We start from the raw sequence: 11,103 nt of genomic DNA on the forward strand, positions 1-11,103 counted from the left end.
AAAGAAAAAAAAAAAAAAAAAAAAGAAATTTGAGACTACCCTGGGCAACACAGTGAGAACCCTGTCTCAAAAACAAAGGAAAAATGGGGGGAAAGAAAAGCTAGATGCACCCTTGAAGACTGTGTTTTCTTTTTATTATTTTTACTTACTCATATTTAAGAACTTTTCTTTTGAGACAGGGTCTTGCCATAGGGAGACTACGTATAGTTCAGATTAGCCTTGAACTCCAGTTCAAGGCCATCCTCAAGTACAAAGTGAGTTCAGGGTCAGCCTGCCCTACACCATGAAACCCTCCTCAAAAACAAAACCAAACCAGTACAATATTATAAAACTAATAGCATTTGGCACATTAACAGCAAAGAAGAGACACTGCTGCTTCTCACAACTTACTTTCCAGGCACTATGCAGTACTATGGAAACTTACTGCATCCCAGCAGGCTAGTTACTGAAAGTGGCTATAGTGGGAATACTTCGAAAAGCAAAACCATTACTTACCAAAATCTCAAAAAGGAGTGCTAGTAACTTATTATTAGCCATGAAGTTACTGTCCAAAACACCCAAGTTAAACCAACTTCCCAAACAGCGAAAGACCTTCATAAGCATTTTCTCATCAGTTCCCGCCTTTTCTACACAGGTCATCTGAATAGAAAGAACAAAGTTAAAACAATGTCAACCACTTTACAAGTATAATAAAAAGGACAAGAACAATAACAACAGCTAAAGTTGGCAGTGCTTTTGTACAAAACACTGTAGATACCATTAATCCATGTATTCCCAAACAAATCCCCGTAAGTTGGTACGGTACTATTATCTCTCCTTTAACAGGAAAATTGAGATACAGAGATAATAAACATGTTTTAGAAACTTTCTTTACAAATAAGTTACTAGGTTGTTTAGTTCACACTTTTCCATTATCAATAAAACTGATTGATTGATATTTTGAGATAGGGCCTTCCTCTGTAGTTCAGGCAGGCTTTGAACTCACTAGGTAGCCCAGGGTAGCCTCAAACTCACAGTGATCATCCTGCTGCAGCCTCCTAATTGCAGGGATGACAGGTGTGTCAGCACATCCAGCAATATAACTGCTTTAAAAATAAGATTTATGCGCTTATGCACCTGGTTTTCCTAGAATACAAGTAGGTAGGCCACATGAAAACCTTCAGCATGTGAATATTCTAGTAAATATGTCAACTCACAGAAAATGACACTATTATAAATATTATCAAAGAGATGTAAACAGAAATCAGACTAAAACTCATCACCACTTTTCTCTGCAAACTGTTTTTGTGATGTATTACTTTTACCAAAGTGAAGTGTCACCCATTTTCTAGATAAGAAATGTTTCAAAAGGGATATAGGTGACTGGCAGAATGTTTGAATAGCATGTGCAAGGCCCTAGGCTCAGTCAGTAGCACTGAAAGAGTGGGAACGGCATAAAAGCTTTTACAGGCAGTGGGTTCCAAACATAACTGCTACAGATTCAAGAGGCATGGGTGTTGCAGCTTGTGTCTAGATGTCCCCTCAAAGCCTCAGGCAGTCAAAGGAGGGGCTTTTTTGAGATGGCTGAATCTAGAGTGTATGCTGCTGGGATTAAGGGTATGTGATTACTAAATTAGTCCACTGATTGGTTTTGTACAGTTCTGCTTCAATTAAGGTGTGTTGGTGCTACACACCTTATGGGTGGTAGCCTGGACAAGAAATAAAGGAAAGAGAGTCACTGCTTGTCACTTACTTGCTGCCTTCTGCCTGCCATGAACTGTTTCTGCTCTGTGATGCCCCTCTGCCATACCACCCTAGCTTGGAGCCAGCCAACTAGGAACAGAAACTGCAACAAATTGTAAGCCAAATACACCTCCTTTAACTTTAGGTGTCGGGTATTTTGCCTTAGCAACCAGAATAGTAACTAAAACGATGAGGTATAAGGGCAGGGTGAAATACTCTAATGTACTATCAAACCAGATCTAAAGGCTGGTGCTTGTACTTCTAGGTAGGCCTATGTTTGCATTGTCAGGCAAGAATGATATATGATTCTTCAATTAGTTTGGATTACATTTAACTGGACTGAAATAAAAAAAGCAAAGAAATGACTCAAATAAGTTAATGACAATCACAGTCTAAAGAGTAATTTTGTGGCCATGTTTATATCACAAATATAAGCAATACAGGAAAATCCTCCAGATATAAAGCTTCCTGTATCATACAAGTACACTCAAAAGAACTGTTTCATTACTGTCCTCCAAGGATTTTTAGACTGCTTGCAAAACTGAATAGAAGTGAGGAGTTAATATGTGACTATATTCTTCCTTCAATCTCACAGGACACAGTATTAAAGATACTAAGGTCTCGAAAAGTATAAAAAAAATTTTTTTTTTTAATCAACCCCTTCTTTTTCTATATATATTATGGTACTGTGGATGCAACCTAGGCCTTTGCATTAAACTACATACCCAGGGATTCCCACCCTTGCCCCATCTACCTTTTGGAGCCAAGGTCTTGCTAAGTCTCTAAATTGGCTGGGCTAGGCTCAAACTTCTGATCTTCCTGCTTCAGCCTCCCACAATGCTTCAATTACAGGTGTGGGTCATCACAGCTGACCTATACTTATAATTGAAGCTTTTCTCCTAAATCATAAAAAATGGAAGAAGGAAGTACAAGTATATAAACATACTTGTTTTTAAAATTTTTTGGTCTCTTCTTAGAGGGAAAGCAATATACAAATAAATACATAGGCTGACTAATCATTATAACTAACATTTACTGAGTTCTCAAAATTTCTGACACTTTAAAAGCTTTACATGTATTAATTCACTTAATTCCCACAAAAACGGGATACTATTATCTCCATTGTATAAACAGGAAACTGAGGCAGAGGGGTTAAGTGATTTGCCCAATAAGGCAGAGTTAATAAAGAGCACAATCAGGACTCAAAGTTAGAAGCATGGCTTCAAAGTCTATGATATTAGCTACAACATCACAGCTACCTCTGAGATATATATCTATATATTTTCCAGGATTTCCTATATTCAAGAATAACTAAAGGCTGGCAGCAGTGGTGTATGCCTACAGTCCCAATTACTTGGAGGCTGAGACAGGAAGATCATACATTCAAGGCAGCCTGGCAACTCAAGGAGATCCTATCTCAAAATAAAATACAAGTCATGCATAGTGATGCAAGCCTATAATCTGAGACCTTGGAAGACTGAGGCAGGAAGTTCATTACGAGTTCAAGACCAGCCTGAACTGCATAGTGAGACCCTGTCTCAAAAACAAAACAACATCAACAACAGAAAGGGCTCTGCACACATATGCACCAGACATGGGCACACTCAAACTTTACTCAACATAAAGGGACTGGCAGATCCTAATACAGTTAAAATGGATGACTTCAATATCCCCCTTTTACCAATGAGGTCATTCAGACCAATAAAACAACAAACAAAGCCCTACAAAGAAACATCAAGTTAAATACACTACTGACTAAATGGACTTAACAGACATCTATGGAGTATTATATCCAAAAACAGCATTCTTTTCATCATCTCACAGAACTTTCTCTAAAACAGACCATACCATAGACCACAAAGCTAATCTTAAAAAAAAAACCCGCATCCTACCAGATTAACAATAGACTAAAATTAGGAATCAACTAGAGACATCAAAAAAAAAAAAAAAAAAAAAAAAAACAGTGATTCATGGGTCACTGAAGAAACCAGCACACAAATTAAAACTTCCTAGAATCAAACTATAACGGAAATACAACATAGTAGAATCTGTGAGATACAATGAAGACCGTTCTAAGAGAGAAGTTTATAGCTCAAGTGCTTATATTTATTTACCATTTATTTATTGGTGGTGCTAGGGATCAAACCCAAGGCCTTGTGTATACAAGCCAAGAGCTCTACCTCTAAGCCACATCCCAGCCCAAGTGCCTATATTCAAAAAGCTGAGAGGCCTAAAATAACCTAATGATGTATTCCATGATCTTAGAAAAAGAGAACAAGTCAAACTCAAAACAGAGGCCAGAAAACAACAAAAGATTAGAGCTGAAATTAATGGAGACTAAAAAAACACACACACAAAAACCCAATGAAACAGACAGAGCAGGTTGTAAGCAAAGATAAAAATGATGGATAAAACCTTAGCCAAACTAATCAAAAGAATGAGAAAACTTAAATTAAAAATTAGTAGAATAATTCAATGGCATAGTGCCTGCCTGGCAAGCACAAGGTCCTGAGTTTAATTCCCAGTACCATTAAGGAAAAAAAAAAAAATTAGAGACAAAAAGATAATATTGACACCACAGAACAGACACCACACAGAAGTTCAGAGGATTATCAGGAACTACTTTGAAATATACATTCTTTTATTTGTTTATTGTTTTTGCGGTACTGGGGATTGAACTCAGGACTCTGCAGTTGAGCTATCTCCCTGGCCCTTGAAATATATATGCTAAAAAGAAAAATTATATATATTCTTTTTTTTTTTTTTTTTTTTTTTTGAGGAACCGGGGATTGAACTCAGGCCTTGCACTTGACAGGGAAGCACTTATCCTACTGAGCAATCTCCCTGGCCCTATATAGTCTAATAAATTAGAAAATCTAGACAAAATGGATAAATTTCTAACACACATGACTTACTAAAATTGTATTAAGAGAATATATATTGATCCATCAATAATGAATAAGAAGATTGACAAAGAAATGTCCAGGACCAAATGGATTTACTATAGAATTTTACCAGGCCTTTAAAGAAAAACTAACTCCAGTGTTCCTCAAACTATCCCATGAAATAGAAAGGCAATGCATAGTTTCAAATTCTTTGTATGCAGTCAGTATTAATCTGATACCAAAACTGGATAATGACTCTACAACAAAAAACCTACAGGCCAATATCCTTGGTAAGTATAAACACAAAATCTCTCAATGAGATTTTTGCAAAAAGAATTCAACAACAGTTTAAGTATAATACACCACATAAATAGCATCAGGATAAAAATCACAGGATCATCTCAATAGAAGCAGACAAGTCCTTTGACAAAATTCAACACCTCGGGGCCAGGGAGATAGCTCAATAAAATAAGCACCTGCCTAACAAGCGCAAGGTCCTGAGTTTCATCCCCAGTACTGCAAAAAATTCAACACTCCATCCTGACAAAAACCCTGAAGAAACTACATATAGAAAGATATCCATATGTATAAGATTGAAACTAGACCTCTTAACCTATATAAAAATCAATTCGACACGGTTCAAAAAACTAGGTACAAGATCTGAAACTGCTGGGGCTGTGGCTCAGTGATAGAGTCCTTGGCCTTGCATACATAAGGCCCTGGGTTTGATCCCCAGAAGCACAGGCACACAGGCACACACACACACACACACACACACACACACACACACACACAAAGCTGGATATGGTGGCTCATGCCTGTAATCCCCTCACTTAGGAGGCTGAAGCAAGAGGATCACTGCAAGCTGGAGGTCAGCTTGGGCTACGGAGTGAATTCAAGGCCAGCCAGGACTACAGTGAGACCCTGTCTCAAAGGAAAGAAACAAGGAAAGAAAATTTTGGAAACACCTAGAAAAAATACATAGGTGAAACAACTGAAGCCATCACACAGGCAAAAGCTTCATGAATAGGGCTTCAATACCATAAGTGATAAAAGCAGAAGTCACCAAATGCAATTACATCAAATTAAAAAGCTTCTACACAGCAAAAGAATCAAAAAAGTGAAGAGGAAGCCCACAGAAAATCTTTGCTAACTACTCTTCCAATAGATTATTATTATATATAACAAAGAACTCAGAAAATGAGAAAAATAATCAAAAAGCCAAAAGCCATACACACACTTGCTCCCTACAAACAACCAACTAAAGAGTCCAATAACTAAACAAATAAATTGGATGTATTTTTCAAAAGAATTACAAATGGCCAATAAGTATATGACGAAATGTTCAACATCTTTTTTTTTTAAATCTTTTTTCTTTAATTTTATTTATTTATTTGTGTGTGTGTGTGTGTGTGTGTGTGTGGCCAGCTCAGCCCACCGGGGGCGGGGCTGGCTGGCATGTGGTGCTGGAGGATTGAACCATGGTCCCTGTGCTTTGCTAAGCTTGTTCTAAGTAGGTGCTTTAGACCACTGAGCCATCTCACCAGCCCCATCAACATCTTTTGTCATCAAGAAAATGTAGGTCAAAACTACACAGAGATTCTGGCTCTGCTGGTAATTCCAGCACCTAGGAGTCTGAGGGAGAAGGATGGACGTGAATTCAAAGCCAGTCTGAAGTACATACTGAGACTGTCTCAAAAAAATAAAAGAAAGCAAAACAAAACCTACACTAAGATTCCATCTTATCCCAGTCAGAATGGTTATCATTAAGAATACAAAAAATGGCCAGGAGTGGTGATTTACACCTATATGCCCAGCACTTGGGAAACTGAAGCAGAAGTATTCCAAGTTTTAGGCCAATCTAGGCTACATAATAAGTTCAAGCCCAGCCTTACCTACAAAGTGAAACCTTGTCTGTAGCAAAAAAAAAAAAAAAAAAAGCACCCAAGAACCAAGAAATGCTGGTGAGAATGGGGGAAAAAGAAATTTATCTTCTACACTGTTAGTAGGAATATAAATTAGTATAGCCACTATGGGTCAATATGAAGGCTCTTCAAAGAACTCCAAATCAAACTACTGGGTCAGCCAGATAGTTCAGCAGATTAAAGCACCTCTTAGGCAGACACAGGGGCCGGGGTTTGATCCCTGGCGTGCCATGGCGCACACCTGTAATCCCAGCACTTGAGAGGCTGAAAACAGGAGGATCACTACAAGTCTGATTTGTGCAGTGAGATCCTGTAGACCCTGTACTAAATACATAAACAAAAATAAAAACTGAACTCCCGTTTGCTCCAGCTATACCTCTCCTTCATGTATTCGCCAAAGAATACTATAGAGATACCTGCACACTCATATTTATTGTAGCACAATTCACAGTAGCTAGGGAAACAGCCTAAGTGTCTATTAACAGATGAATGCATAAAAAAATGTGTCGTACCTACACAATGGAATATTCAGTCATTAAAAAACAAAAGTATGTCATCTGCAGGAAAATGGATCCCACTGGAGACCATCCTGTTATATAATATGGCCAAACCCTGCAAATCAAATGTTACACATTTTCTCTCATATAAAAAAAAAAGGAAAAGGTGTTCAAGATGAAAGCAGATGGGAGCTGAGAATGGTGATGCACACCTGTAATCAATCCCGGCAGTGAGGAGGCTTAGGCAGGAGGATCATGGTGATTCTCATACTTGGGGTCATGTGGCCAGACTCAAATGAGACTAATCACAAACTCCCAAGTCATTCCAGGTCTCCTCTACCAGCAGAAATCACCTGCCCAAGTCTCTACCTTCCTCACATTGAAAGCCCTCTGATAATCCAATCTGAGACAGTCCCTTGAAAGGGGATACCCTTTCCTCTCAAGATCATCACAAACATTCCCTACTGCCACTAGTCTCGGAGTTCCATAAAATTCTGGATTTATTGTGTACAGAGCTTCTTGAAAGCATCAATGGATAAAACTTTTTGTCACTGAGAATGGCTATGGTTCACTTGGGGGGTGCTCTGGTCCTTACTTTGAGCATTCCTTCCTGGTTCTAGCACAGATCCCTCAGCCTGTGGGCAGACATCTTCATCCCACTGGTATAGACTTTCTCATAGCTAGGGTTTTGAAGCAAATCTATGCCCTATTCTGCAAGTAACAATTCTCCTGAGAAGCAGTTTCTGGTTTACTCTTGGACTGGCATTATGGTTTCTGTCTAGATGTCCCCAAAGTCTTATACAGTCATGTGGCAGGCTTCTAGAGTTCATGTTAATCCAATGCTGGGATTATGGGTGGGAGTGCTATACCAGCCCTGTGGCAGATGGCCTAAATGCAACCCAAGGAAGAGAAAAAGACTTGCTTTCTGCTGCTCCTCTCTTTTTGCTCTTGCTGCTTGCTGTTTTCTGCCACAATGAACTGCCATGTGTCACTGCCATGGAGCTGAGTACGGACTGAAATCTCCATAAACTGTAAGCTAAATGAATCTCTCCTTCCTTAATTTTGGGTGTCAGGTATTTTGTTCCAGCAATGAGAGAAAAAGGTAACCGAGATAGCTGGTAAAGAATAAACATCTAACCATGGGATACCAGTTAGAGGCCTAAACCTCCCACCATGAATTGTGTTATCTGAAGGTTATCATTTGAAGATGAGTAGCAATAACCTGCCATCAAATGGAAACAGTATATGAGAATGAGATCAGAAAAGTCTGGAGGTAAAAGTTGCACAAGAAAGTGGCTCAGATTCTTAAGAAACCAGCTCTTTGCACATTGACTCTTGCCTCTTGATCCATGCCTATGACCACATTCCTGAAAAAGAAAACTACTCATGCCTGGTTTAAGATGGATCTACAGGTACAGGAGGGTAGAAAGCAATAGCACTGGAGATCTACTTTATTTTTATTTATTTATTTATTTATTTTTTTTTGCGGTACCAGGGATTGAACTCAGGACCTTGCACTTGCCAGACAAATGCTTATTCTACTGAGCTATCTCCCCGGCCCCACAGATCCACTTTAGCATATAAGAAATGATCAAAATACAAAGTGTGCTTAAATTTTTAAAAAGCATTACAGTTAAATATACATTGCCATTAATTACCTGAAAATATTCCCTCTATGAAGCAGTTCTGAGAGTTCTCTTTCAAGAGTATCTTTATAAGGTATGTGGTGGATTAACAACTGGTGGTCAGGGGCTTGTGGGTTAGCTCAGTTGTTTAAGTGCGTGCTTGGGCAAACCCAGTCAGGCGCAAGGAATTGCAGTTCAATCATCAGCTCCCCATGCCTTACCCAACACACCCTTAAGGCAGCTTGAGCCAGTCAAAAAAAAAAAAAAAAACCAAAAATGTTTCTCAACAACTGGTGGTCAATTTGTAACACCCAGCTGAACTGAATCAGTGTGGTGCTTTGCTGGGTATGGAAGACCACCAGAGGATTGTTGCCAACAGCATAAAAAGGAGAACTGGAGAGGAAGAGGTGGTGCTGTTGGCTCTCCTGATAGGAACTTGGCTGCTGTTATCATCAGAAGAGCTCAGGTCCTCACTGTTGCTGAGGATGGCTGTGGTACTTTTAAGGGAAGCTCTGGTTCTTGAGTATTGCTTCTTGGCTCTAGTGATCCCTCAGCATGCTGGCACAGATCCTTTATCCCCGGGCCATTCTCATCACAAGAGCTCGGGACAAACTTTTTGTCACTGAGAATGGCTATGGTTCACTTGGGGGGTGCTCTGGTCCTTACTTTGAGCATTCCTTCCTGGTTCTAGCACAGATCCCTCAGCCTGTGGGAGACATCTTCATCCCACTGGTATAGACTTTCTCTCTTCCACCACTGACCTTGGGGCCTTTCCTGTGCAGATCCTTGAAATGGGCCTGCATGAGACATTGTTGTGGACTCTCAGCCTCCAGATAGACATGGGGAGGGGGGGGGTTGTGATGGACTCTAGGTCTTCAGCTGGACTCGTGTAGGACATTTCTGAGGGAGCCAAGCCCTCAGCTGGATTCTTTGGGTCTTTAGTGTGTGGACAGACTTTCTACACTCTTTTGTACAAAGAAGACTCTTTGGGTAACTACTATAAAATAATCTTATAAATTATATGTCCTGTATTAAATTGTTTTCCAAGATACAATAAAAAAATACAGTGAATGCCATTGCTGTGTGCCAGCCAGCTCCCCAAAACATCAATTATATCTAGCAATGTTAAATTTCTAGCTCTTCTACAAAGTCAAAATGACAGTGAAAAGTAAGTGATTCAGGCACTGAGGTACTCACAACAACATAACTAAAGACACAAAAGACTTCTATAACTGCTTCAGAAAATGACAAGAAGGCAACTCATTCAGGACCCTTCCAGAAAGTAAGATGCTGCATATTATAAAATATGGTTTAATCTTTCAACATCACATTTTTTAAAAAATGTATTTAGTACGGGTCTACAGGATCTTACTACACAGATCGGACTCATGGTGATCCTTCTGTTTCGGCCTCCCAAATGCTGGGATTACAGGTGCATGCCACCACCCCCAGTCTCAATCTCAGTCTCTGCATGTCCTGGGGGTAGGGCCGGCATAGCAGGCTGGGGATCTGACCCCTGCCCCTGCGTCTGCCTAAGCAGATGCTTTAATCCACTGAGCTGAGCTATCTGGCCAGCCCTCATCACATCATTTTGAAAAAAGGAGGATTATGATTAATAAATGGTTCTAAACTGGATATTGATTTGCAAAAGTAAAGGATATTTTAAAACCAAATGGAAAAATGTGACCACGGTCTGAAAGATATTGGATATGAAAATTTCTTAAATGTAAAGATGAAACTAGATGACTAAAGAAATGGAGTGCAGAAGGGTAGGTAAAGTATAATTTCATTTGTATTTTTTTTTAAAAGTATAGGGCTGGTGAGATATCTCAGCAGTCTAAAGTGCCTGCTCAGGCAAGCTTAGGCAGGTCGAGGGCGCCTGGGTTCAATCTCCAGCACCACATGCTGTGCAAACCCCTCCCCCAGGGCGGGCTGAGCCGGCCAAAACAAACAAACAAACAAACAAACAAACACCTACATATGTGTTCATAAAGAAATACTATGTTCTTCAGAAAGAGAAGTCAGCTGCTTGAGCTGCTGCTACTTCTCCCTTTGCTCTTGCTCTTTGCCACTGCCATGAAAGGTTGCTTTCTGCTATGTGCTGCTCTGCCTTGGACCCAGCTGAATATGGACTGAAACCTCCAGTAACTGTGAGCTAAATAAACCTTTCCTTCCCTAAAAAAAAGAAAAAGAAAAAGAAATACTGGGGGCCGGGGAGATAGCTCAGTGGAGTAAGTGCTTCCCTGCCAAGCTCAAGGGCCTGAGTTCAATCCCCAGTTCTGCCAAAAGAAAAAAGGAAAAAGAAATACTATGTTCATAAAAAGTTCAATGTAGCCAGCGCAGCAAATGCCTCAGGAAACCAAAGCAGGAATATTAATTGAGCCCAGGAGTTTGGGGCCAGTCTTTGCAAAACAGTGATACCCACCTCTCAAAAAAAAAAAAAAAAAAA

At 39.7% G+C, this 11,103-nt stretch overlaps 1 protein-coding gene across 1 annotated transcript in view; it reads right to left on the reverse strand.

Annotated features, from left to right (window-relative positions):
• Tnpo3 (transportin 3) overlaps window positions 1-11,103 on the reverse strand; it is a gene marked incomplete at its 3' end in the record, with an annotated part of 86,700 nt that overhangs the window by 47,146 nt on the left and 28,451 nt on the right. Inside the window, exon 5 of the mRNA XM_023702861.1 lies at window positions 496-639. Within this exon, the coding sequence (XP_023558629.1) occupies window positions 496-639 (144 nt within the window). The remainder of the gene's footprint in view (window positions 1-495; window positions 640-11,103) is intronic.

Source organism: Octodon degus, unplaced genomic scaffold (assembly GCF_000260255.1).
Source record: "Octodon degus isolate 3935 unplaced genomic scaffold, OctDeg1.0 scaffold00160, whole genome shotgun sequence".
Taxonomy (NCBI): domain Eukaryota; kingdom Metazoa; phylum Chordata; class Mammalia; order Rodentia; family Octodontidae; genus Octodon; species Octodon degus.